The sequence below is a fragment of the Plecotus auritus genome, assembly GCF_963455305.1.
Source record: "Plecotus auritus genome assembly, chromosome: 13".
In the NCBI taxonomy this organism is placed as follows: domain Eukaryota; kingdom Metazoa; phylum Chordata; class Mammalia; order Chiroptera; family Vespertilionidae; genus Plecotus; species Plecotus auritus.
The window spans coordinates 16,359,701-16,386,995 of NC_137779.1; the positions used below are offsets into that span (position 1 = coordinate 16,359,701).

Sequence of the window (27,295 nt, forward strand, 5' to 3'; positions counted from 1 at the left end):
GAGTCTGAGGGACAGGAAGCTCCTGTCCCGCCAGGGAGGTATATGTGGGACAAGTATTGTAGCTCCGCGAGATAGCCCTGCATTCCGCCCGGATAATGATGGGACCACCCACCGGGTGTCAGCTCTAGCCCTGCGGTGTGCCTCAGTTTCCCGTCTGCATGGGGGCCACCACTTCTCGGGTCAGGAAGGCGTCGCAAGAACAGCTGAGACAGACGGGTCGTCACGTAGAGTTGAGAAGTGTGGGGTGTGACTTTCGGTTCCCTGTTGGGGGTTGAGTGGGGAGCGTAGGGCGGGCGCGGTCCCAGAAGCTCCGCGCGCCGCGGGCCCCCAGCCCAAGGCGAAGCAGGAGAAAACCGGGCGCTGGCGGACCCGCCGGAGGATGGGCAGTCGCTCTGCGCCGGGCCGAGCTCCAGGGCGGTTCGGGGCAAGTGGGCGGGGGCTCTGGGCCAGCGGCCGTGGGGCCGGGGCGGGCCGGCCGGCGGGGCATTTAAACGCAGCTGCTGCGGGCTGGGACGCGCCGCCCTGCACCCTACGCCCTGCCCCGTCCACCTCGCCGCCGACTTCGGGCACCGGCAGGCAGGATGCGGTCCTCCTTGGCTCCGGGCATCTGGTTCCTCCGCAACTTCTCCAGGGACAGCTGGTGAGCAGCGCGGGGGAGGGAGGCGCGCCGGGCTGGGACAGCTTCCCCTCCGCGGGCCGGGAGCCTGGGGACCGGGACCGGGACCGGGACCGGGCGGCGGGCGGCCTCGCTGCGCTTGAGCCCAGGCTCCTTCTGCGGCGCCGCAGGAAGGTGAACCTGAATGGCTTGCGCTGGGACACACACACACACACACACACACACACACACACACACACACACACCCCACATTTCACACACACCCCGGGCGGACCTTCAGGGCCCCTCACTTTCATAGCATTGGGGCCCAGGCGAGCCGGGACACCGGGGATGGCGGAGCTGCTGAAAAGTGGCGATTGGAGTCCTGGAGTGCCCTTTCCCCTCGGATAACACACACACAAAGGCCAGAACTCGTTGTCCCGGGAGCTTGCCTCCAGGGGCTCCAGGCCCCGAGGGACTTAACCGGGGAGGGCTTATCTCTCAGACCAGAGCAGGCAGCCACTCCGCTGGGTAGTCACCCCAACAGTGGGCAACCCCAACAATGAGTGAGCCACTTCCACAGTAGCTTTCTTCCTGACCAAGGGAGGCCCCAGATGGCCGTGTGTGTGTGTGTGTGTGTGTGTGTGTGTGTGTGTGTGTGTGTGTGTGTGGTGCAGAGCTTTCAGCTCACTCTTCACCAGAGACCACCCACTGGAGCAGTTTGTTTGGTCTGCAGAGTGTTTTGTGTGTGTGTTTTTTTAGTATCGTTAGTTGCCATCATTTACAAATTATAAAATTTAACAAAGCCAGATTCCTGGCTTCTCTTAAAAAACAGATGAAGCAATACCAGGCCTGAACTCCCAAATTATATTACTAGGACTTAAAGATTCCCCTTCAGATGGGGCAAGTGTTCTGAGCATGACCAACTCGGTCTAGTTTTAAAACGTAAAAATCCCACATTCCTGACCCCCTTGGTCCTTCGGCTGGTTAGTCACCCTAGGCGCTTTCCTATTGGCCACCCTAGGCGCTTTCCTATTGGCCACCCTAGGGGCTTTCCTATTGGTCACCCTAGGGGCTTGCCTATTGGTCTTTCCTATTGGTGACCGTCCTCATTACTTCCAGCCTTCTTCACTCGTATACATGACTCATTTGGTCCTTTTTGAGTTTGGAACTATTAAAATATATTTTTCAGAAAAAGATAAAACCTGCTTCTCATAAGGATGTAAAAATGAACAAGTGTTAAAGATGTTATAACGAGGGAATCAGAAGATGTTATAATCTAGGAAAAATAAAATGTAGGGAGGGGTTAATGGGGAGTTACTGTTTAATGGGGACAGATCTTCAATTTGGGAAGATGCAAAGGTCCTGGAAATGGATGGTGGTGATGGTTGCACAATAATATGAAGGGGTTAATACCACTGATCTGTACACTTAACAAGGATTAAAGTGGGCCCTGGCCATTGTGGCTCACTGGTTGGAATAACCGTGTTGCTCAGTGGTTGGAGCGTCAGCCCACACACCCAAGGGCTGAGGGTCGATTCCAGGCCCAGGGGTTAATTCCTGGTCAAGGGCACGAACCTGTGTTGCAGATTCCATCTCTGGCCCTGGTTGGGGCGCATGCGGCAGGCAACCTATCTATGTGTCTCTCTCACATCAATGTTTCTCTCTCTTTCCCTCCCTTCCACTCTCTAAAAAAAGAAACATCTATGGAAAAAAATATCCTCAGATGAGGATTAACAACAACAACAACAAAAATGGTTACAACAGTAAATTTTATGTTATATATATTTTACCACAGTTTTAAAAAGAGAGACTCCAAAGAACATGCCCATTTATAAATCCGGAATATTGAGGCAAAACTAGTGTTTCCACAGGTTGGGAGGGAGGACTATTAAAACTACCAGTTCACAGACATATTTTGTATGACTTAGTTTCCCAACCCCTTGAAGCACTGTAAACAGCCTGTGGATCAATGAGAGGTACAATCAGATAAGCCGGAGAGGAGTCCTCTAGACAATGCAGTTTTCCAGTGAATCACAGAAGTGTTTCCTGTAGCTTCCCCTGCTCTGATAACAACTAGTCACAAAGAAAGACCAGGCTTGCTTATTAAATAAGGTTTGTCTCATTGGATTTGATCTGATGATATAAGTGTAGCAAAAGGGCTAGTTTGTAATATCGGCCTTGGGAAGTTTGTTTTGCTGGATTTTTTTTATAAGGAATCTTAGATTGGACTTTGAAACACTTGTTATTAGTGACTGTTCTGAAATTAGGAAGCCAAGAAATGTCACTGGGTTTTACCTGCTTGTACCTGTACATTTGGGCCAAGTCCTCCCAAAACATCCTAAGGCTCCTGGGCTGGGCAGGGAGTGACCTTCCTTATTTGCATATAAGGGAAAACAATAAGCCAATTTTCTTGGGAGGGTTTTATTAGTCTTGGCTCCATACAGTCAACCTTGGTTCCTTAAAAAGGGCTGAGTATGTTTAATTAATTGAGCATCATTGTTAATTATGACATTCCAGGGAAGGCCTTGGTTGCATAACCAATTTTTCTAACTATGCCCTGCTTTAAAAAATAAAAATAGGACAGATGCTTATTGAACTTTTGAAAATAATCACCTTGCTATGAAAAGCAAGAAGACTCAACAAAAGTTTATGAATTCTGGGGAATCAGGTAGGGAGAATAAGATATTCACAAATGTTTCATTTCGGTTTACTAAAACAGAGTCTACTAAGTTGTTATGGGCTACCTACAGCTTAAGAAGAAGGAGAAAGGGCTGCCTTATAGTGAAGCATCCATCTTATATAAAAACTGCTGTTTGAAATTTTAACCCTGCTATTTGGCTTCTGTAGATGCTTGCTTGCTTAAATAATAAGGAAAATAAGACTACTCCCACTTCAGAGAGGCCATTAAACCTTCCCCGGACGAAGTTATCAGTGCTGGCACCAGGCCAGGCCTTTGGTTGAGGTCTCAAGGCCCCAGCACATAGGGACTCTTTAAGAACTTGCAAAGGGGGCCGGAAACACCCCATATTTGGAAGACAAGGTAAAAACATATAAATAGGGAAAGTTCCTCCATGTTGGGGCCCAGAATTTGAGAAACATTTTCCTCTGGACCCGCGTGTAATAAATGTAACTCCATCTCTCTAAGTATTGCTTGGTTCTTCTCCGGTTGTCTGTAACAATGGATCCAGAAAGCATAACACCAGAACAACATCGACAATATTCCAATCACAAACAGCGAGCATCCCTCGACAGTTTATTCACTCCTATGTGGTGGCTTCTTGTTCGCTGAATTGGGTTCACAATCTCACAAACCTGTCTGCTTCTTGACTAAAGAGCTTTGAAAATTCCTGACTTAGTCCATTGGTATGTCCTTAAGGGTGTCTAAGTGATGCCATCAGAAGCATGTGTCCAAGAGCAAGTTACTGGTATAGCACTTTTCTGAGACAGTTCTTGGTTGTTAAAGATAAGACCTTTAACCTATATTGCAGAGCCTTTAGGAAACATCAGAGTAGAATGAAACAAAAGTCCTTTGTAAATGACAGAGACTAAAAAGGAGCAGATAAACGTACTACTGATAATTTTCAAAAGTGAGTGATCTGATGAGCTAACAAGGACTGCTTTTCCTGAAGTATGGAAAGCAAAATAAAGCCACCCAATCTAGACAATAACATCTGATTCATAAAAAAATGGGTGGACACAATTTTTATAGAGGAAAAAATCTTGAGGTATATAAAAATCCCGAGACATAATTTACATAATGTACCAAGGATATTCCAAGAATATAAACTAAACTCAGTTCGTAAGCCTGGAGTGAATCCTACACATCTATATTTAATAAAACTCCATAGGAAAGTGTGATGTATGTGCCCTGGTGAAAACCACTGACCTAGGAGATGTTAGACTCAAAGAAGTGAGGTTGCAGCCCAGAGAACATTTTAAACCCAACCTGAATCGTGACTGGTAACACTACATACCGTTACTATCAGGTAACATATCAGCAGGATGCTGATCCATCGAAACAAACCATGGGCCAGAGAGGACACTAAGAAATCTGTAGAAACTTCTCACACAGCATGCAATTTCTGAAATATTTATATAAATAACATTTTCCTTTTAAAATTTAACTTAGAGAAGGTTCAGCATCTCTTCTGGTTTCACAGTTATTTCCATGCGATTGCTCAACAGTAACATAGGAAATACACCGGATTAGTTCTAGTCTCTCTCTTTTTAAAAGGAGAAAGAACTGATCTTTGTGGTTTTTCCAGAAGTCCCCTTGGGCATCTCAAAGATAGTTTTAGGTACAAAAGATATCCTGAATGCTTTATTTGATATGTGTTTTTGTTTAGGATTTGGTTGGGGGAAGACAAAAGTGATTAGGAGGCTGGAACGCTTATCATGAGTGCTAAGAAACAGTCCTTGCCCCACCCATTTGAAAGTGATAACATTATGTTTAAAAATAAACATAGAAGGTGACACCATAAAGAAATGGCGCTTTCCTAAGAGGGGTTTCTTTGCTTTAAAAAGTGTGGGAAATTATTCTGGTAAGACACAGAATTTGTGCTATCTAGGCAGATTAGATAGGAGGTTTAAAAAAAATAACATTTTACAACTCATTAAGAGCAGACCAATATTCAAGAAAATGTGATTTTAACAGAGAGAAAACCAAATTCTACGTTTGCATTGACATAATTTCCGATACTAAGGGAACCACATCCTCTTTTTCTTAAATAATGTGAATAAAATAAAAACTGAGCCAGCTTTGACAAAATTCCTAAAACACTTAATTGCTTCTTTTTAACGCATTATCTGCAGCTGCTATAATCCAAGGCAAATCTAATCCCCTGTCCACACACCATTCAGGTTCTGTCCTTCATTGTCCTCTTTCTTATTCTGGAACAACCAGTCACTTTACTTTAGGGTAAAACTTTTATTTTTTCTTCTTCTTAATAAACACAAACACATCTCATTTCCATGTATGCAAATTTGCACCTCTCTGCCACTATTGTTCCTAATAGAGTCTCATTCATAGATATTGATTGTACCCTTTAACCAGAGTAACATATTTCAGTGAAAATGGTGGGGGTGGGGGTGGATGCGGGGAGAGTGGTTGATTATAAGCAGCCTGTCCCCCACCAGCCTTTTAGAAGAGCTGGCAAACACACAGGACACAACTTCTGCAGCCACACACGTCGTTCACCTGCTTCTCCAAGTGTAAGTCCGACCACTGCTTGCCAGCATCTCCCAGATTTAAGGCAGATCTGGTCTGGAATCCTTTCCCCACTGCATGCCCCGCGCAGCTAGCTTTCCTCAGCCTCAGTTTCCCCATCGGTAAAAGGTGGGTTCTAGAGGACAAACGTGGTGTGTGTCCATTTTTGAACCTCTGTGCCTAACGGCAGGCGCGCGATAAATGTTCTTTTACTTCTTCCCTCGTGAATGTAGGTTTGGACTCCTCTCGAACCCTCGGTGTTAATACAGTTCCCACTGTAGGCACATGATGATGCTGAGATTGGAGGCCTGCAGAGACGAAGAGGACATGGTCCTCCCTTCTCGGCACGAAGGCTCAGCTGGAGAGAGGGTGTGCACGCCTGTTACCAAATTTACTGCTTCTGCATGTCCCCAAGGAAGGTATTCTAGGTCAGTGGTCGGCAAACTGCGGCTCGCGAGTCACATGCGGCTCTTTGGCCCCTTGAGTGTGGCTCTTCCACAAAATACCACGGCCTGGGCGAGTCTATTTTGAAGAAGTGGCATTAGAAGAAGTTTAAGTTTAAAAAATTTGGCTCTCAAAAGAAATTTCAATCGTTGTACTGTTGATATTTGGCTCTGTGGACTAATGAGTTTGCCGGCCACTGTTCTAGGTGAATGGAGAAGCAGGCGTAGCTGGACACAGCGAGGGTGGACTGGGCCTGAACTTTGGATTCCTCGCCTATAAAGTGAGAATCGTGGGAATCCCTCCCAGGGCAGATGTGAGGGTTAAAGGAGGTCGGTGTCTGAGGTTCCCAGGCCAGCAACAGGCTCCTGTTGGGCACTGAGTGCGCACTGATTATGGACTATCCCTCCACTTGCTTTCCTACTAGCATCGGGCCTCATTTAGTTGTAGCTCACTGCAAAGTTCCCCCACCCGACGTGGGTGTGCCGAGGCACAGAGAAGCTGTGCTGCCTGTCCAGCGTCGCACAGCCGTAAATGGCTGAACCGGAATTTGAATCCAGGTGAGCCTGCTGCCCAAGCTGTCCTGCTGAGAGTATGGAAGGGGGCGAGAGCACAAGGCCGTTTGTCTTTAGGCGGATCATTTAATCTCTCTGAGGCTCCAGGTCCTGGTCTATAAAATGGAAAAAAAAACAAAACAAACAGTGGACCTATGTCACAGGGATTTGGTGAAATTAAATAAGTCACTTAAAGCACTTAGCCCAGTGCCTGGCTTACCGTCAGCACTGGCGGGTGCTGGTGCGTTTCCCCAGAGGGAGGGACTCCTCCTCATTAGAGGAAAAGGTACGTGTGACTTGGTGGAGCTGGAGGCACTATGAGCCCAGGGCATGGAGCAAGGACCTGGAAGTGAAGGTGTTGCCTGTGTGTTGAAGGCCAGGAGATGGAGCTGCAGCTGCAGGTGCACAGCGGAATGAGGCCCAGAGGCAGGCAGCACGGGTTTCTGCCCCTCCTCCTAGCGGGTTCACGGCCATTCATAGTCCTCCCGAGCTCTGGGCCTGGTCAGGGCCATGCCTTCCGTGGCAGCATCTGCACAGACATGTCTGCAAGCTGGCAACATGGGCATCTTGCCAGAGAGATGCCCGGGGCTGTCCTTGTGGGGCTGGGCCCATCTCCTGGGGCCCTGTGAGGGGAACAGCTCAGGTCAAGGAGAGGAGAAGCCTGTGGGAGGAGGGACCAGCAGGATGAGCAGGACTGGGGTAGGGGAGGCAGAGGAGCAGGAGCTGTGACTCCCACCTGGCCATGTCCCCACACCTGAGTCTTCCCACGTGGGCTGGAGAGGCCGAGGCTGGCGGGTGGCTGCTGCTGGGATGAATGGCTCCAATGGCTTATGTTTAATCCTACAACAGTCTCGTGTGGCGGGAGCTTATTACTATCTTCTTTATAAGGAGATCAGACTGAGGCTTAGGGAGGTTAAACAAGTTGCCCAAGGACACAGTAAGCAGCTGAACCAGAATTTAAGACTCATCCTCTTTTGGTCTAAGTTCTCTCCCTGTTTTGCGATGACTCAGATCAGGGGCCCCGGTGCTGCCAAGATGGCTTTCTTTTGTCTTATTTTCCTGGTAACGGGAAAGCGGTACTAGGTGAGGGTGGCAGAAAGGGCTCCTTCAAAGGAGCGGACGGCGAAAGGAGAGGTCCTGGAGCAGGACCCGGAGAGCTAAGCACCGTGTCCTGTCCCTCTCCTCCGCCTCTCGGGGTCAGGGCTGACCCAGGGCGCGTGACCCTGCGGCTCCCCTCCCCCACAATGTGACTGCTGCTTCCCCAGCGGCTTCTGCTTCCTCTTCCTCCCTGCAGTTTCCTCTTTCCCTCCGTCAGAGCAGGATGGGGGGCACCTTCTCAGGCCCCATGGACTGGTCTAGAAGGCAGCGAGGGTTTGGATGGTCTAAGAGTGGTTGGCCGAGGCCTTATTCCTTCCAGTCACGCTGCACCAGTGGGCACCCAGGTCGGAGGGGGCTGTCTGAGTCACACCGGAACTGGGGACACACAAGAGGTGGAGGCCCTGAAGCCCCTGACCCCGCCCCCCCATTCTGATTATCCCCACATTGGTGTTCGTGGTGGAGTGGGAGTGGGTAGAGTGACTGCTCTGGTTTTGGCCTCTGGCTCATGCCTCGTCCCCTGGATCCTTCATGCTCAGGTGGAGTGGACCAGGGTCAGGCCTGGGGCGAGGCCTCCATGGAATCCTGACAGGAAGGCCGTCACCTTAACCCCCTGAGCAGGACATAGCTCTGCCGTCCTCAACACAGTTCCAGCTGTGCTGTTCGCTTAGCCTTTCTTCAGAAGGACCGACGTAACACCTGTTGACCATCTCTTCCAACCCTCCCAACCCTCCCACTCTTCCCCGCTTATTCCAGCTGCCTGAACAAAACCTCAAGCTGGAGCTTAAAGCTGTGTCTTTTCATCCTGTCTGAATGCACAGGGTTCCCCTACTTAGTTCCCATCTCCAAGCAAAACAATCATGTTTTCCTCTTCCCTGAAAAAGATCATTATGTTACTACTCATTCTTCTATAGAGTCCCGGCTCCTCGTGGCTACTAGCTGATGTCTGCCTCCTGTGGGAAGGTTTGTGGGGGGGGGGGGGGGGGAAGAGGCCAAACCCTGAGTGATCTTGGCCTCTCTGAGCAAGCGCCCCGAGTCCCAGGAAGGGGAACAGTAGAGGACTCACTGGGCTGGCTCTGTGCTCCAGGGGGCTCCATGTCCTCAGTGCCCAGAGGCCCTCCCAGACCCGGCCTGTCCCCGTTCCATCTTGTGCATGGAAGGCCTTGCTCAGGACCCTGCCCTGTGGTGTCTGTCCCAGGCTGGCCTTTCCCTATGTGAAGTCTCCAGGGGCAGGGCAGGATTTGGCAGGGGGTGGAGCGGTGGCGCTGTCACCACTGGCCTGGTTCTGACAGTGCCCAGCACTCTATCCTTTTCAGTCCCACAGAGTCCTAGAACAGGCACATCCACGGACAGGCCACCAAGTCTGTTTTCCCAGGGCAAGGGCCACGGGCACCTGCACTCAGAGCCAGGAGCCACGTTAGAAGACCCAGACACCTAGAAGCCGCCCCTCTTAGGGCAGGGAGTGGCGGGATTGATTGAGGAGGGAGTGTAAGTCCCCACCGGCCTTACATGGGGAGGGACTGTCAGCAATGCGGATGCAGAGCCAGGAAGGGGGATGCAGGGAGTGGGGGTGACCGACTGGGTGGCCACTCGGGAAAGGGATCTCTTCCCACCATCTCCTAAGGCCACGGTCCCTCTGCTATGCTGTCCCTTGTTTTCTGTACTGCTGGTAGGTCCTTTGGGTGGTAATAGATCCTTTGTTTTTTGTGGGTTTTTTTTCTCTGTTGCTGCTTTGTGACAAGTTGGTTCCTATCTCAGAAGTGTTCCCAGTGCAAAGTCATACCATGGTCGATAAAGCCATTATCATGCTCCCCCGAGAGGATCCGTTGGACTGTCAGCTAATCCTTGAGATAGCGGTACGCCTCTCTATTGGACTTTGTTGCCCGGTATCCAGTGCCGGTACGGCAGGTGGGACTCTTAAAAAGTGCCGCTTCTTCATGGCTTCTCTGCCTTTTGGCGAAGATCAAGTGTAAAACGGGCGGCTTCTTGCAAACAAAGCCGGCCCCAGTCTGGGGACCTCACCACACATGTGCATTGGTCCTTGGCCCCTGTGCCAGGCCAGCCTCGCCTTTGTGCCAGGCTGCCCTCCTCCGCCCTCGCAGCCACCCTGGGGCAGTGAGGTGAAGCCCAGCTGTGTGTATTTGCCCCTGCTCCTTCGGGGCCTCTCGATTCTGCAGACGGGGCTTGTGAGAAGTGAAACCTGCGGTTGCCCACGCTGCTGGAGCCGTCAGCTGTCTTTCCTGCAGGGCTGGGCTAAGAGGGGGCCTGGCTCCAGGCTCTGCCCAGCCAGCTGGGAGACTGAGCTCATCCCTCCGGCACGCCGAGCCCAGGCAGGAAGTCCCGGAGCGGGCCGTGCCAGGTCCAGCATCACACAGCGCAGAGGCGGGCCTCCTGCCCCCTCCAGGGCGGGAGCTCTGCCAGTCGGGATGGCAGCGTGCACCTCTGCTGAGCCTGTGTCTGCTCCCAGGGCACGTGGCAGGCCCAGCAGGCCGAGTCTGCTCTGAACCATGGCAGGCTCCCCGTAGGCACTGGCACCTGCCCCGGGTGGTTCAGCTAGCCCAGGTGTGAATACTGGGGGCGTGGGGAGAAGGGGAGTCCTGGCCTCCAAATCCCCACCTCCCAGGGAGTCTAGCGGCTGGAATGCCCACTACCCGGAGGAGTGTGGTGCCAGGCCCACCCCCACTGTAACAGAGCAGCATGGGGTGTTTCAGCCCCTCCAGCTCTTCTTCCCCATCTGAAAGTTTAAACTACCAGCAGCTGCCCAGCCGGTGCGGCTCAGTGGTTGAGCATCGACCTCTGAACCAGGAGGTCACAGTTCAGTTCCCGATCAGGGCACATGCACGGGTTGAGGGCTCGATCTCCAGTGTGGGGTGTGCAGGAGGCATCCAATCAGTGATTCTCTCTCATCATTGATGTTTCTATCTCTCTCTCCTTCTCCCTTCCTCTCTAAATCAATAAAAATATATTAAAACATAAAAATAAAACACCAGCAGCTGTCCCGCTGGGTGTCAGAAACTCAAAAGACCCTTCGTCGTTGGCACCACCTCACTAACCTGTCACTGAGCCTACGAGAAAGGTGCTGACCCCCGCTTTTCACATGAGCAAACGGGGGTGAGGAGTGAAGCCAGGTTTGGCCTGATTCCCAAGTCCTTGCTCTTTTTTCCTACAGAGACTCCAACTCCCTGAGATGTAGCTCCGAGGGTTCCCCATGGTGAAGCCGTGTGCCGGCGAGGGGCTGGCAGAATGGAAAAGGCAGTGAGGAAGTCTACCACAAGCTCCCCCAAATAGTGCACAGAGCAGAGCCTCGGGTGGTGTCCAGACCTCTCTGATCTAGAAAATGCCAGCCCCTTCCGTGCCTTCCCATCACTGTCACCACATGGCCCCACATGACCTGTCCCCTGCTTCCTTCCAGCGTGGCTCAGTCCCGCCTTCCACACGCCCTGAGCCACCTGGAGTTCCCCAAACAGGGAGTGTCATTTCGTGCTCTCTGCTTTTGCACACGCACTTCCCTGTCCCTGGGCGCGCTGCCTGCCCAGCTCTGGTCGACTTGGCCTCCCCCTGCTTGTTTTTGAAGATTCCGCTAAAGCCTCGCCTCCCACCCCAGCTGGCCTCGGCGCCCCTCCTGTGCCTCCTTGCTGTGTATGGCCGCCCGCCTGTGTAGCACTGTGCCCCAATTCTGTATGTGCCCCTGACCTGTGAGCACCCGAGGGCAGAGATCTCTGCTACTGTTTCTCTGGCATGTTGCTGGACCCCTACCCAGTGCCTGGCACGTGGTAGGCACACGTGTGGGTAGGAGAATCAGATGTCAGAGTTGGCATCACTGTGTCCTGTGGTGGCACAGCCCCTCCCCTGCGGTCCGGAGAGGAGTCCAGATGAAAAGTGCCTGGAGCAGCGAAGGAAGGACAGCGGGGACACAGGCAGGAGAGAGCCCAGGGAGACTGTCTGGGTCCCTTCTTGGTGGGCAGGTCCTGGCGCTTGGGGTGGACGCAGCATGGTGGTGGGGAGTGGGGGTAGGAGGACAGGGCGGCTGGCCACCAAGCTGGACTTGCGAGCCCCTCGCTGGCTCTGAGCAGCTCCTCAGAGGCTCACATGTCTGCTGAGTGGCAGCCTGGCTTCCTGGCAGTACCAGGCTCTATCGCTGGCAAGGGCCTCCCTGCTGGGCCCATCAGGGGAGAGCAGTCTGAGCCAGAGCCTCAGGGACCTTTCAGATCCAGAGGAGATGTGATTTGTCACCATGGTCAGTGGCCGCATTCATGTGGAAGCCAAGATAGGCTCCGCTGAGGCCCAGAGTCTTAATGGTGACACCTCAGGGACCAGGGACAGGGTGAGAGCAGTAGTGGGTTCACCTCCCTTTGAGGCACACGTGGTTGGTGCTGATCCCCATGTGCAATTGACGAGGAAGCCAGGGGCTTGCATCTGATTCACAGTCAGAGGCCTCACCCAAAGCTTTCAGCTTCTTCCCGACCAGGCAGCCTCCCAGGCAGGGCGCTACTCCCAGGGGTTACCTGTAGGGCTGCAGCTTTCTCCCATCCATCGCTCTCTGGAGGCCAGCTGGGCACCCTCTCCACATTCCCCTCGGATTCTGCAAGCCCCTGACTGGGAGTCATGAGCCACATGCCAACGGTGGAAAACACTTCTGCCGCCAAGCTTGCAGGTGACAGTCACCTTGGAGTAACCCCAGGTTCCCCGGAGAATCCACACACCCTTAGGAGCTGGTAGCCGGAGGGGCCAAGTTGTAGGGGAATGTGAAATCCAGGCTAGTTAGTTGGAACTTTGTTCTCAGCAGAATGGAGAGCTCCTGGAAAAGTTTAAGCGGGTAATGAATGAAGCGGGGCACGTGTGCCTTCATCCTTTTAAGAAGATGAATTGGGGCCCGGCCAGTGTGGCTCAGTGGTTGAGCATTGACCTATGAACCAGGAAGTCATGGTTCGATTCCTGGTCAGGGCACATGCCCAGGTTGTGGGCTCGATCCCCAGTGTGGGGCATACAGGAGGCAGCTGATCAATGATTCTTTTTCATCATTGATGTTTCTGTCTCTTTCTTCCTCTCTGAAATTAATAAAAAAAAAAAATTTTAAAAAAAGATGAATTGGGGGCAGTGGAGAGAATGGAGACAGAGAACCCAGGCAGGAAGCGTGCATCCAGGCGTGCATAGAGAAGGGCCTGGGAGCCCACCCTAAATTCAGGCTCTGCCTAAATTCCCTTCGTGACACATTTAGAAGAAGTGAGTGTGGGTTTTGAAGGTAGATTCCAGGGCCGGTTGAGTCCCAGTGTCCAGCCCCTTAGGTTCATGGAGCTGAGGGATGCAAAGGGCTTCAGGTCCCTCCCAGCCTTCTCCCCCTCCCACCCCACCATGAGATCTTTAATGGACCAGGGCTTTGGGTCTTTCTGAGTGCCTGGCCCTTTCTCCTGGGCAGGGAACCCTTTGCAGCCCATTTTCCATGCATCTCCTGACTCCAGTTGCTGACTCAGCTCAGCTGATCTCTGCTGGGGAAGCAGACAGTGACTCAGGGCACCGATGCCCTTCCCAGCCCCGCAGCCGGGCGTGCATGGAAACTTTATTGGTGTTTGGCTGAACCGTTGTTTCCATCCCAGACGCAGCGCACGGGGTGAGAAGTGGGGGGTAAGGGGACACATGTGATGTGTGAGCCACAGATGGAGAGAATGACCCTGCTGTCCAGCGGGAGGTGAGACTGGGACCAGGAAGAGCACGTGGTTCTGTCAGCAGCTTTCTCCCTGGAGCCACGTTTCCATGTATGGTCTGGGCTCTGAGGGGACAGGCCGCAGGGGGCTAGTTCCGCTGTGTTCTGAGCTCACAAGGGGTACTGAGCTCACTATGGAGATAGACCCTTCTCCCCTCTCAGCCTCCCACCTGCTTCCATCATTTCTAGTATTTTAAACACGATTTTAGCTCCCTGCCCCCATTTCTCTCACACATGCATCCACCCAGGCACCCTGACCTTAGTGAGGCCGAATGAGCTCAGAGGTGACGGAGGTGCCAAGAGGCATACTGCGTGCTGGTGCTGAGCCAGCGCTGTTGGGAGTACAGTACTCAGAAGTTGGGACCAGGAAGACCGGGCTCCCTGAGCACCCTGGCCTGGGCATCTGTTCCTACTCTCCCTATGGCCTCTGCCCAAGACTCTTGTGTCTGGAGGGGGCCTGAAGGCAGAGAGTTGGTGGTGCTGAGGCCCGGAGCTGCAGCGTGGGCACAGGTGGCAATTTGGGTCGGATCTCCCTGCTAACCCCGACGCCCACCTTTCCCTGCAGGTACCGAGGCTTCATCCTGCTGCTCACCTTCTTCATCTACACGTGTTATCACATGTCCAGGAAGCCCATCAGTGTGGTGAAGGTGAGGCTGGCCTAGCGGTGGGAAAGATGCAGGAGATGCTAGAGAAATACACTCTAGGCGAGGGGCCCGGAACTCGGCCCAGGACCATCCTCCTTCTTACCACCGAGCCTGCTCCTCCGCCTGGTGGCTCCCTATGTTAGTAGAACCGCCCTAGCGCTCCCGTGAGTTTAGTCACCGAGACACAGGGTCCGTGGCTGTGGTGCACTGAGCGAGCAAGGACCCCCGGCTCTGTGGGCTCTGCCTTCACTGAGGGTCCGCTGTGGCCTCCTGTCCCTGTACCGGGTCCTGCAGAGGAGGTGCCAGAGGCCGGAGCAGAGGCCAGTGGGGAGGCAGGGGCGCTGGTGTGGCTGGGAGGGAGTTGTTTCCTCCTCTCGCGCTGAGGGGGCTGAGGGGCCCCTGGCCCATGTATCCCATTGTCTGTCCAGAGCCGTCTGCACCAGAACTGCTCAGAGATCATCCAGCCCCCCAATGCCACCCACAGTCCCAACGACACCACGTGGTGCAGCTGGCCTCCGTTTGGTAAGAATGGGGCCAGTTACTCCCTCCCCGGCCCCAGGAAGGGGGTCCAGGGCCAGAGAGGCCTTCCTGCAGGGGCAGCCAAGCAGCGAGCTCGGCTTTCTGTCTCCCCCTTCTGCTTCTAGACCAGGACAACTACAAGGAGTTGCTGGGCGCCGTGGACAACGCCTTCCTGGTGGCCTACGCCATCGGCATGTTCATCAGGTGAGAGGGGCGGGGCCGGGGTGGGGAGTCCCGGGCTGCCGCCGCCCTCATTCACCAGGCAGCGGGTCGCAGTGAAAAAAGCTGCCAGCTCCCCCGGTGGAAATGAGACCGAGACTTCTGCACGTGCGCTCAGCCACAGCCATTCTCGTTTCCCTGTGTGGTCACTCCCACTTCCAGTAGCTCTTTTCCTGAAAAGCCTTTCCCGGATGCTCCTTCTGATTCTGCGCGGGGTGACAGGGTCCGTGGTGTGGCTGGAATATGGTTTGTTCTGGACCCGGATCCTCCAAGGGGGCGGGGGGCGCTGGATGCAAAAACAGGCAGGAAGCCTTGTCCTGTCCTGGGCCTCCATGAGCAAGGCAGGCATGGTGTTTGTCACCAGGAGTCCGGCAGGTACCACCTCCAGCAAGCTCACAGCCTGACGGGACCAGCAGCAGCTGGGTACACAGCAGTGTGGGGGCTCTGTGACAGGCGGCTCCGGGGTGCTCCGGAGGCTCCCGGGTGGCCACTTAGTCCAGGCCAGGGTTAGAGAAGAGGGACTAGGGAAGGCTTCTTGAAGGAGATACTGTTGGCACCGATGCGGAGCAGGGGCGTGGTGGTGGGGAAGAGGCGAGGCAGGAGGCTAGCATGGGGAAAGTAAGGAAGTGGGAGGCGGCGTGATCAGGGCTGGGGTGCAGGCAGCAGCAGGAGATGGGCTGGAGAATGAGCCATGTGGGCCAGGCCATGGGCACAGGAGAGCGTTTGGAGGGTTTCACTTGGGGTGTCGTGTTCAGATTTACATTTCAGACAGGCCATGCTGAGGGGGACGAGAGGCAGGTAAAGGGAGGGCAAGGCCGAAGGCCTGGTTATGCGAGGAAGCAGATGGATGACAGTGCAGCAACACTCAAAAAATATATATCTTTATTGGTTCCAGAGAGGAAGTGAAAGGGAGAGAGAGAAAGAGAAACATCAATGATGAGAGAGTCACTAAATCACTGCCTCCTGCACGCCCCACACTGGAGATCGAGCCCACAACCTGGGAATGTGCCCTGATCGGGAATCGAACCGTGACCTCCTGGTTCATAGATCGATGCTCAACCACTGAGCCACACTGGCTGGGCACAGCTACGCTTTAAGGAGCACTTGAGTTAGAAGAGCAGTGATAGAAATGGAAAGATGACATGCTAGGAACGATTTACGAGTAGGATTGGTGGGTTTGGAGACTGAATGTGAAGGGTGGGAAGAAGAGGCAGGGGACGGAGGTGGCTCTGTGGTTTCTGGCTTGAGTGGCCACGGGCGGTGGTGCCGTTCACTCCGATGAGGGCACCGGAGAGGGCTGGGCGGGGTAAGGAGGAAGAGTTCAGTTTCGAGTGTTGCGTTTCAAGTGTTTGGGGGTCTCCAGGCCAAGATGTCCAGAAGTGTCTGGATGTGCTGGCAGCTCTGGGGGAGAGAGCGGACTGAAGAAATGCACTTGGTGGTAGTTACAACCGCAAAAATGCTGCAAGAGAGGCTGCCAAGAAAATCAATAAGGAGGCGTGGTCAGCCAAGGGGGAGGGGCTGAAACCCTCAAGGGTGACATGGAGCAGGCCAGGCGGAGAACAGATCTAGGAGCGTGGTCAGCAGTTTCAAATAAAGCAGAGAAGCCTAGTGAGTGGAGGGCAGCGGGTGTCCCTGGCTGTGGCAACACAGAGGTCACTGGTGGTCCCCTTGGCCAGAGTCGCCCCGCCCAGTGAGTGTTGGGGGAAGAAACGGAGGCAGGGTTGAGGAGTGCGGATAGCAGGGCTAACCACAAATCTAACTCAATTCTCCAGCGGGATTTTCGGGGAGCGGCTCCCGCTTCGTTACTACCTTTCAGCCGGAATGCTGCTCAGTGGCCTTTTCACCTCGCTCTTTGGCCTGGGGTATTTCTGGGACATCCACGTGCTCTGGTACTTCGTGCTCATTCAGGTATGAGCCTCCGTCTTGCTCTCTGGCGGCTGTTTCCATCTCAGGAAGAATCTAGTCCCCCTCAGCCGCCCCGGGTCATGGCTGAAGTAGGCCCTCATGCCTCCTGCCCAGCCCGCTGCTCTTGTGTTATGCCCCATAGGGTCCCACCCCCCAGGGTCACGCATTCGCCCCCTCAGTAAGTCTGCACTGAGCACACCCCGGGTCACTACAGTGCCGGAGACTGGGTCTCTGCAGCAAAGGATCTTGGGCCTCGGATGTTGAACCTCCCCAGCCCAGGATGGGTCAGAGCAGGAGGTAGGCAGCATGCCAGGCCTGTCCCACCTGCCTGCTCTCTCCCTGCAGATCTGCAATGGACTCGTCCAGACCACAGGCTGGCCCTCGGTTGTGACCTGTGTGGGCAACTGGTTTGGGAAGGGGAGGTGAGTGTGACAAAGGAGTGTGAGCAGGAGGTTCCTGGGGAAGGCGGGGTAGTGAGGAGGTCACTGGGCCCCTAACATAATTTTAGGGTAAACAATTAGAAACTTGCTTCCATTTTGCCGAGTTGCATATGCTGAGTGAGGTAAACATGTCAGTGACAAAAGCAGTATTGATTTTCTATTGATTAGGTTTTAACCCATAAAACAGCAACTATAATTATGCTTTTCCTCATAATAAATGAATTTCCACTTCTCCTAAAGGCAAAAAAGAAGCCTGTAAAACTGTGTTTTTTTTTTTTTTTTTTCTTGAGCTGGCTTTTCTTTTTTTAAACATATTTTTATTGATTTCAGAGAGGAAGGGAGAGAGAGAGAGAGACATCAATGATGAGAGAGAATCATTGATTGGCTGCCTCTTGCATGCCCCACACTGGGGATTGCAACCCAGACACGTGCCCTGACCAGGAATCAAACCGTGACCTCCTGGTTCATAGGTTGACGCTCAACCACTGAGCCACGCCAGCTGTGCCTGAGCTAGGTTTTATGCAAAAAAAAAAAGTTGCTTCTCACCTGGGCACTGTTGACATTTGGGGCTGGAGGATTCTTGGTCATGAGGGCCAGCTGTGTACTGTAGATGCTTAGCAGCATCTGCCCACTAGGTGCCGCTAGCGCATCCTGAGCTGTGACAGTCAAACCTCTCCCGACATGGCCCATGTCCCCTGGGGGTTGAGGACCAGTGCTTTAGAGTTACAGCCACAGGAAAGGGAGAAGAGGGGGTGGGGTCTTGACCCCTGAGGACAGCAGAGCTCCACTGGCAGGCCCTGTGTGCTGGCTCAGGTCTGCAGGCCTGGCTGTCCCTCGTCTGATCCCAGCCATCCCTCCCCTTTCCCTGGCACGGAGCAGCCAGCTTTCTGCACTTGGCCAGGGCAATCGAGATGAACCCTATGCTTCCCTTTTTACTTTTTCTGCTCTTCTCCCCTCCCCCTTTTCATCTTTCTTCATTCCCTCATTTCCTCTCTCTACCTCCCTCCCTCCCTCTCTCCAGGCGGGGGCTCATCATGGGCATCTGGAATTCCCACACATCCGTGGGCAACATTCTGGGCTCCCTGATCGCCGGCATCTGGGTGAGCGAGCAATGGGGCCTGTCCTTCGTGGTCCCAGGCGTCATCACCGCTGCCATGGGCATCGTCACCTTCCTCTTTCTCATCGAGTGTGAGTGGACCCCTCCCTCCCCACAGGGCCCGTAGCTCTGGGAGAAGGCAGCTGGCTAGTGGAAGATTCCTGGTCACAGAGCGGGAGGACCGGATGTGGGACTCGGGACAAGCAAACGCTCTGAACCTCAGTTTTCTCATTTGTAAATGGGACCAACAGCTTGTCCATCCCAGGGCTGGTAAAGGTTTACGTGACACAGGAAGTCACCAGTGGAATGCCTGCCGCTAGTTGGTGCTTGGCAAGTGCTGGCCGAGTGTGAGGGGGGAAGTGGGGAGAGGGGGTAGACAGGACACTCCCACATTCGCTGTTCTCATCCCATCCCTGACAGCCTGAGTCAGCTAGTCCAGGTAGCAGGGCCACTTTGTAGCAGGAGAACGGAAGTCCCGGAGGCATTAGTGACAAGGCAGGCGATGGAGAGCCAGGCCTAGCAGGTGGGCTCCAAGCCCGGCTCCAGCTCCCTCGTGTGGCCACTTTGGGGGTGGGCACCAGTCCCGGTGCAAGGGGAGGGCCCGCCTGAGGAAAGCTTCTTAGAAGGTTTTTGTTTCAGACCCAGAGGATGTGGACTGCACCACCCCTCAGCACCACGTGAGTGTGCACCCCACCGCTCCCCGCCCTCCCACGCACCCCCACACAGGGCTGGGCGCTGGAGGAGGAAGCCCTGGGCCCGGCTACTTCACAGGCCCAACGTCAGGCCCCTGGGTTGGCTCCTCGCAGCCCAGCCCGGGGGGCCTCAGGCGGTTAGTCCAGTCCTGAGAGGGGCCCGCACCTCTTCCCGCTTCGGAGCCCCTGCCTCTCACCAGGGTCCTCCCTCCAGCCGGCAAGAGGGGGCACATGGACGTGCCCACAGCACGGTCTCATCTCTGTTCAGGGGGAGCCGGAAGAGAAGCAGGACAGCCCTGAGGACCCCGGGAACAACCCCTACTGCCACCAGGAGAGCAGCCTGGAGGCGGCCGCCGGATGCTCCAAGGAGCCAAGCGCTCAGCCTGCTGCCATCAGCTTTTGGGGGGCGCTCATGATCCCGGTGAGAAGCTGGGGGACTGGAGAGGGGAGGGGCCCCCTAGGTTTCTTTGTAGGATGTCAGGAGAGGGGGTTGCAGGGTGCTCTGTGGTTTCCAGAGTTTCTTCACGGGAGGGGCCTAGGCTGGGTCACAGGGAGGCTGGTCTGGACACAGCGCTGGAGCCGCGCACACATTGCTCTCACTGACAGTGGGTGTGGCTGGAGGTGCTTTGGGTGGTGGGGGGTGCAGGGTGCTGGGTGGTGCTCAGCTGCCCCGGGGGCTGCACCCTTCTCATAGTGCCCTCTGCTCCGCTCCCAGGGTGTGATCGAGTTCTCTCTGTGTCTGCTCTTTGCCAAGCTGGTCAGCTACACCTTCCTCTACTGGCTGCCCCTCTACATCTTCAATGTGGGTAAGTTCCGGGGAGAAGCGGCGAGGAAGGGGTCTCTGGTCCAAGAGGAAACCATTGTGTGATGCCTGTGATTCCAGGATGCAGGCAGGATCTTGGCTGAGCCTCTCAGAGGGCAAAGGGCGATTTTTATTTATTTTTTTAAAAAAATATTTTTATTGATTTTAGAGAGGAGGAAAGAGGGAGAGAGAGATAGAAACATCAATGATGAGAGAGAATCATTGACCAGCTGCCTCCTGCACGCCCCACACTGGGGATCGAGCCTGCAACCCGGGCATGTGCCTGACTGGGAACTGAACCGTGACCTCCTGGTTCATAGGTCAACGCTCAACCAATGAACCACACCTGCCAGGTGCGATTTTTATTTTTAAATGCAAAGATGAACCTTGGATGCTACCCCTCAGGCCCTGACTCCAGCCACCCTTCCCTCCTCGGGGCTGAATTGGGAGTTAGGAACTGGGAGCTCTGTTCTGTAATCCTCCCCAACTTCTCCACCCTTTAGCGTAGGGGAAACCCACCTGCAGGCTGCTTGGCGTATAGACGGGTGGGATTGGAGGGCTCTAGAAAAGGTCTGCCTTCTGAATGCTCCCGTAGTCCCTTGAGATTCTGCCAACCCAGGGAAGACCCGGTGAGCCACCCCCACAGCTTGTAGCCTGGAGGGGAACACTGTTCTCCTCTCCCAAGGGGCTGCCGGGTGCCTCCTGGGACTCTGCCCTGTGCTGGGTTGGCTGCACTGCCCAGCTCCTGGACCGCTCTTCCTGCCTCTGCCCTGCCCAAGGATGGACAGACGAGGAGAGGTCACTGTTGTGGTTGAAAAGGATGTTTATGCCGGCCTGACCTGGGTCTTGGCTATTCCCTAGGTCAGATGGCTACTCCATCAAGAAACAGACTCCTGGTCCTGGCCAGGTGGTTCTGTTAGTTGGAGTATCATCCCGTACACCAAAATGTTGCGGGTTGGATCCCTGGTTGGGATGTATGCAAAAGGCATGTGCTCATTGTTTCTCTCTCATATCAATGTTCCTCTCTCTCTCAAATCAGTAAACATATCCTCGGGTAAGAATTGAAAAAAAGAAACAAGCAGACCCCTGTCCCTGAGCCTCAGAGCTGCGCCAGGGCCAGGCCCCTCACCCAGGCTGCGCTGCTCCCTCCAAGCCCCACGGGAGGGCCAAGGGCCAAGGCTGCCTTGCCATGTACTGTACTGACTCTAGACAGGACACCATGGGGCTCAGTCAGGGCCAGATTTCAAGCTATAACTTGCCCCACAGCTCCTGTCTGAGGGGACCCTTGCAAAAATAGAGGTGGAGCCTCAGGCAGCTTTGGGGGTAGGCTCTCCAGCACCTGCCTTGTCACTAATGCCTCTGGGACTTCCGTTCTCCTGCTACAAGCTGCCTGAGGCGACTCTGTGTTTTGTGGCCTCAGTGCTGACTTATGTCAGAGGATGAGTCAACCTTGAGGGCTGGGCTGCAGTTCAGGCGTCTGGAGATGCCTTCCCTAGTGCTTGGGCAAGGTTGGGACCTGAGGTCCTGTTTCCCCCGTGAGCCTCCTCCCTGGCTGATTCTCAGCGGAGATCGCAGGGGGATGTGACGCCCCCTGGTGGTGGCCTGCCACTCAGCCCGGAGCAGAGCAGGCACCGGCTGGTTGGGCCGAGGCGCAGTGAGAGGTTGATCCAGAGGAAGGTGGCCTGGGGGATAGGTTGCCTAGGCCAGATCCCAGGGCTTTCAGGGGAGGGCCAGTCTGAGAGGCCAAGGCCATCCTGCGGGGGAAGAAGGCAGAGCAGGGTTGGGGTCCCAAACTGTTGTAAATTCCCTTTGGCCCATCACTTGCACTGGTCCTCACTCCTCCCTCTGGAAAAGGAGGCCGTGGGCTGCACCGCCACTGGTCTTTCCGGCTGACGCTCCGGGATGCCCGCCCCGAGCCCTCAGGCCTGACCGCACAGTTGTGTTTCCACAGCTCACTTCAGTGCCAAGGAAGCAGGGGACCTGTCTACGCTCTTCGACGTCGGTGGCATCACAGGTGGGGCCTCTGTGCTGAGTTCCCCTCTCCTCCTGTGGGGGTGCAGAAAGAACAGGACCTGGGCAGGTGGCATCAGAGGAAAATAGGGCTCCTGCCCAGTAGGGAACCATAGCTCTCGTGTTTGGTCTCCCCCTAAGCAGTGGGTACAGAAAGCATGTCAAACTTGTTTCGAGGCATGTGGCCCACTGGCTACGAGTTTGACATGCTTGTTCAGGGAGGATTTTACGGGGAGATGCTCTGCTGGAGGCCCAGGCCAGCGCTGGGCAGTGATGGGGCCGAGCTTGGCGGGGGGGGGGGGGCGGGGGGGCGGGTACCGTGTGGGTGGGGGCTGTGGTCGTGCCCTGAGCAGCAGTGAGTGGCTGGTTTGTGTTCCAGGTGGCATCCTGGCGGGCCTCATCTCCGACTACACCAATGGCAGGGCCACCACCTGCTGTGTCATGCTGATCTTGGCCGCCCCCATGGTGTGTATAACCTCAGGGCCAAGTGTGTGTGCATATGTCCCTGCGTGCGGCTGCTGGCCTGGGTGTGCACCTGGGCACCCCCGATGCTCCAACCACTGAGGGACGTGTGTGGGCGCATCCCTGTGCACAGGAAGGAGACCCAGACTGGGGGTTCAGAAAGGGATTAGTGACTATTTGGCTTTGGTGGAGAATGGGGAGACCGGCTGATAAACTTCTTTTTTTTAAAATCCTCACCCGAGGATATTTTTCTCATTGAGTTTTAGAGAGAGTAGAAGGGAGGGGGGGGAAAAGAGAGAGGAACATCAATGTGAGAGAGACACATGGACTGGCCACCTCTCCCACGAGCCCCCTTGGGGGTTGGGGGAGGGAAAGGAGGATAGGGGGTGGCCATGGAACCTGCAACCGAGGTACATGCCCTTGACCCAAATGCTCCAACCACGGAGCCAAACCGGCCAGGGCTGATCAACTTCTTGGCCAAGGAAAGAACAGGAAATTGAGGTTAGATACGAGAGACTTTCGGGGGAAAGGAAACAATAAGTTACCAGATCTCAGACACCCTCATCCTTGGGACGTTTAAGGACCGTGAGACCTGGTATGAGAAGGAAAAGGAGTGGGGTGACCTGTTGGATATAGGGCAGGAGTGGGGTGACCTGTTGGATATAGGGCAGGAGTGGGGTGACCTCCTGGATATAGGGCAGGAGTGGGGTGACCTGTTGGATATAGGGCAGCAAAGGGTTGTCCCAGACTTCCGGGCTCCTGTCTACCACAGGCGGCCCGTGGGAAGCCTGGGCGTGACGCTGCCTCTCCCTTCTTAGTTGTTCCTGTACAACCACTTCGGCCAGAGCGGGATTGCCAGCTCCATAGGTGAGACGCTGCGAGCCCTGCCAGGCCTCAGGAAGGGCACTGCCTTGGGGACGTCGGTGGGAGGCACGGGGAAGCAGAGGTGCTCAGCCTGATGCCAGGGGTCTCCTGCTTTGGGGCTGGGGCTGGGTGCAGCCCCTCATCTCTAACCGGCTCTCTGTGACACCTCAGTAATGCTGATTGTCTGCGGGGCCCTGGTCAATGGCCCTTACGCGCTCATCACCACTGCTGTCTCCGCCGACCTCGTAAGTGGGCCGCCTCCCAGAAGCCAGGGGTCACTTGGGGGTCTTGGTCGGGGCTTCTGTCTCCTGGTCCGTTTCCCCCACAGCCCTTTCCTCCCTTCTTGGCCGATTCAGACAAGGTCCTCAAAGTCCTTCAGAATTCCCCTTCCTCTGCTCCGAGCCCAAGGCCTGTCCCGGGTCAGCGCCCCTTCAGTCCCGGTGCCCAGTGCTGCCTCTCGGTTCGGGCCTCACTCTGCTCTCTCTCCCCAGGGGACACACCAGAGCCTGAAAGGCAATTCAAAGGCCCTGTCCACCGTCACGGCCATCATCGACGGCACCGGCTCCATAGGTCTGTGACTGGCTTCTGGCTCCTGGCAGCCGAGCACGGAGCCTTGTCTTGGGCATACGCCTCGGCCTGCTGCCGTCACGTGGGCGGGCCCAGGGTCCCTTGGCGGGAGCCCTGCCCTGACACTGCGCTCCACAGGTGCAGCCCTGGGGCCCCTGCTGGCCGGGCTCATCTCGCCCACGGGCTGGAACAACGTCTTCTACATGCTCATCTCTGCTGACATCCTGGCCTGCTTGGTAAGAGTCCTTGGGGTGCACAGATGGCCATTGTGGGGTGTCCTGTCCTGCCAGGCCAGAACCCTGGAGGCCCAAAGCATTGTCCCCTAGGGGCTCTGGGACAGCAGCCCTTTGCTAAGAACCATGTCACTCCCACGGAGACCCCTGCTGAAGGAAGCTGTGTGCCAGCCCATTCCCTCCTGCCAGCCCACTACTGGTCACAGCACTGGCGACTGACCGCTACTCCCTTCCCTCTGTGCCTCCAACGTCCCGCAGCTCCTCTGCCGGCTGGTGTACAAAGAGATCCTGGCCTGGAAGTCACACCTGAGCCAAGGCACAGGGTGAGTCCTCCGGAGAGCGGGAGCCCCGCCTCCCACCTCAGTTCAAACCCTCGGCCAGGCACGCGGCACCCAGGCGGGGCCCAGCTCCGCACGGACCTCGATGTGTTCTGTGAATGCCCGCCCTGCCCCGGCCCCACTAACCCGCCCTCTGTTGTCCCATGTGTCTCCGTAGCTCTTGTCTCGCCTTAACCCACACACAGTAGTCGTTCCCTCAAGCCCCATGACTTTTGTGAGTATTTCCTTCAAGTCTGTAACTAATCATGTGCCAGCAGAATGGGTCCTGCATGCAAAGCCTCCCTCTTCCAGTGATTTCCGCCCCCCCCCCCCCCCCCCCGCAACTTTCTCTTTCTTCCTGGGGGCCAGTTCCAAAGGCCGTCCACCCACGCAGAGCACGGTGCTTGGGAAGTGATTCCTGAGGCCTGAGCTGCCACCAGGGTCGCAGCCTCCTCGCTGGGAGAGCAGCGGGGCGTGGGACATCCCCCAGGACAGAGGCAGAGTCCAGAGAAACAGTTTCCTTCTGAACTCAGACCCAGGGCTGCAAGTGCAACTCAGGCTCAGAAACCAAGTCCCTGGGGCCCTGCCTGTGCGTGCAGAAAGAAGCGGTTGCCAATCAAAGCCTCTGGGACAAAATCGAATGCGTGGCGGGGACCGCTGGTGTGCGCTGTCTGTTAGCCGGTGGTGGTGGGCGCACAGGCTGCGCGGACAGGCTGGTGGCTGAGCGGGGCTCCGCTGGGGCTGAGGGCTCTGCTGGCCTTTCTGGCTCTCCCCCTGAGCAGGGGGCCCTGCTATCGGGAAGCTGGCAGAGCTGTGGACCTGGTGGGGATGGGAAATGTGGGTCCTGGTAACCAGCATGCCACGTGGGAAAGCACTTCCCTTTAGGGCGGGTGCCGTAAAGGTTCAGGGCAAACCAGGTTCAGGGCGAAACACTGAGAGAGGAGGCACTGAGGACCTGTCTGTCGTGCCCTGGCCTGGAGGAGCAGGGGGACAGGCCCTGGGGCCAGTGGGTCCTCCAGCTGCCTTCCCTGAGCCAGCCCGCGGGGGAGATTGGGGGATGAAGGATTGAAAAGAAGCAGAAAGGGGGAAGAATGAACATTTAGGAAGCTCTGCCCTGTGCCTGGAATAGCCTGACGTCACATCCTTAGATTACCTCCCAGCCACCTTGAGAGGTAGACAGGCCCATTAGAGACGAGAGAACAGTGGCTCAGGAATCGGATTGCCTAAGTGTCCCTGGTGTGTGGGGTTTGCACTTCTCCACACACTGGTCCTTCTCTGAAAGGCCCGTGTGGGGAGCAGAGTAACGAACTAGGGCAGAGGAGCTCTGGGTGGGAACCACAAATCCCTGGACAGCCCACCTTCTCCTGTGAGGCCCTGGGCACATTCTCCGAACTGCCCCGTCCTCACGTGTAAAACGGAGCCGCTTAGCCCCAAGTACCTGCTGTGGTTGATCCGAGGCTGAGACGGCATGGGCTACGTGATATTGCTTTTTAAAGCTGCCAGATGTGGTACAAATATCCTAAGGTTTTAATTTAATCTGGCTTTCTGTTCCCCGCTGAAGAAGGGAGAGGGAGCCCTGGTTACCGAGAACAGGGATGAAGGCAATTATGAAGGGACCCCAGGAGCCCGCTCTCCCTGTTCCCACCGCTGGGGCCGAAGATTATTAAACTGTCTCTCTCTTCCTCATTCAGGTATAAAGAAATATGAGGCCCCGATTGGAAGAGAAGCGTGGAGGGCCCCAAAGTGCTCCCCCTGGCAAGACCATTGAAACTGGGGACACTGAGACAAAGCCTCTTGATCTCACACCAGCCCTCCCAGCACATGGAGACCCTGAGGGGCTGGGGGCGTCTCCATGGGAAGAGGCCAGCCAGGCGGAGGGCGTCTCCATCCTGCAGAGGGAAATACCTGCTCAGACTCCTGCTGGTTCAGATCCCAGGACGGAGGCCGAGGCTGCCCGGGGCCAAGGCCGGAAAAGGCATGTCTCTCCTTTCTGTGCAGAGTTGAATCTCTGTAATCAGCTTGTACCTACAGATGGGATTCTGACCCAATTTCAGAACAGCCCAGCCTCTCTTCGTCCCTTTGTTCACAAGCCATTTATCGCCACTTGAACCTGTTTCTAACTCCTGACCCATTTGGATTGAAGCATTGTTGCTGTATTCAGGATCAGGACTAGGGGGAGGTGCAGAAGGCGTCATTCTTGGGCCTCCTTTGCCGCACCCTTGTCCCGGCCTCTATGTCTCAAGTAGAGACCACACATCAGGGCAGTGCTGTGGGGAGTGGGAGCCAGGACTGGAAATACCAGTGTGTATGTGTTTTTATATATATATATTTTTTAAATTGATTTCAGAGAGGAAGGGAGAGGGAGAGAGAGATGGAAAAATCAATGATGAGAGAGAATCATCGGTTGGCTGCCTCCTGCATATGCCCTCTACTGGGGTTGGAGCCCGAAACCCAGGCATGTGCCCTGATGGGAATCGAACCATGACCTCCTGGTTCATAGGTGGATGCTCAACCACTGAGCCACACCGACTGGGTCCAGTGTGTGTTTTGATTAAAATGCCAGTGTTTTGATAAAGAAGTGTCAGTGGTTGTTGAGTGCTCCCTGGATGCCTGCTCTATTCTGGGAACGGAGTAGACAGTGGACACAGGAAAAGGACTTACACCTGACCATAGGGACCGGGGTGACAAGTCTGGGTCACTCAGGAGCTGTCACCTGTGCAGCTGCCTGCAGCTCTCGGCCATGGCCTTTTCTGCCCTGGGGTTCCAGGTGGACTTGTTCTGCCCCCTCAAGTCCCAGCGTGCACCAGGCCAGGCTAGCTCGTGGTGTTCTGTCTGACCCCCGAAGCTGCCTCTCAGCACCAATACAGACTTCGTTTGCCGGCTATGCAGGTGCGAGGGCTCCCGTGGGCTCTGGAGGCAGTGTCCTGGGG

At 55.3% G+C, this 27,295-nt stretch overlaps 1 protein-coding gene across 1 annotated transcript; it reads left to right on the top strand.

Moving 5' to 3' along the window:
* The first annotated feature begins 295 nt into the window (after positions 1 to 295).
* Positions 296 to 26,937, top strand: SLC37A2 (solute carrier family 37 member 2). The gene is made up of 18 exons (XM_080650814.1): positions 296 to 640; positions 14,161 to 14,242; positions 14,668 to 14,761; positions 14,884 to 14,962; positions 16,750 to 16,885; positions 17,228 to 17,304; positions 18,344 to 18,510; positions 19,058 to 19,095; positions 19,379 to 19,531; positions 19,826 to 19,916; positions 21,864 to 21,926; positions 22,302 to 22,387; positions 23,203 to 23,251; positions 23,420 to 23,493; positions 23,740 to 23,818; positions 23,954 to 24,051; positions 24,307 to 24,371; positions 26,057 to 26,937. Exons 1-18 carry the CDS (start codon positions 582 to 584, stop codon positions 26,070 to 26,072), a joined length of 1,506 nt encoding a protein of 501 aa, XP_080506940.1. The 5' UTR covers positions 296 to 581; the 3' UTR covers positions 26,073 to 26,937.
* Positions 26,938 to 27,295: the final 358 nt, after the last annotated feature.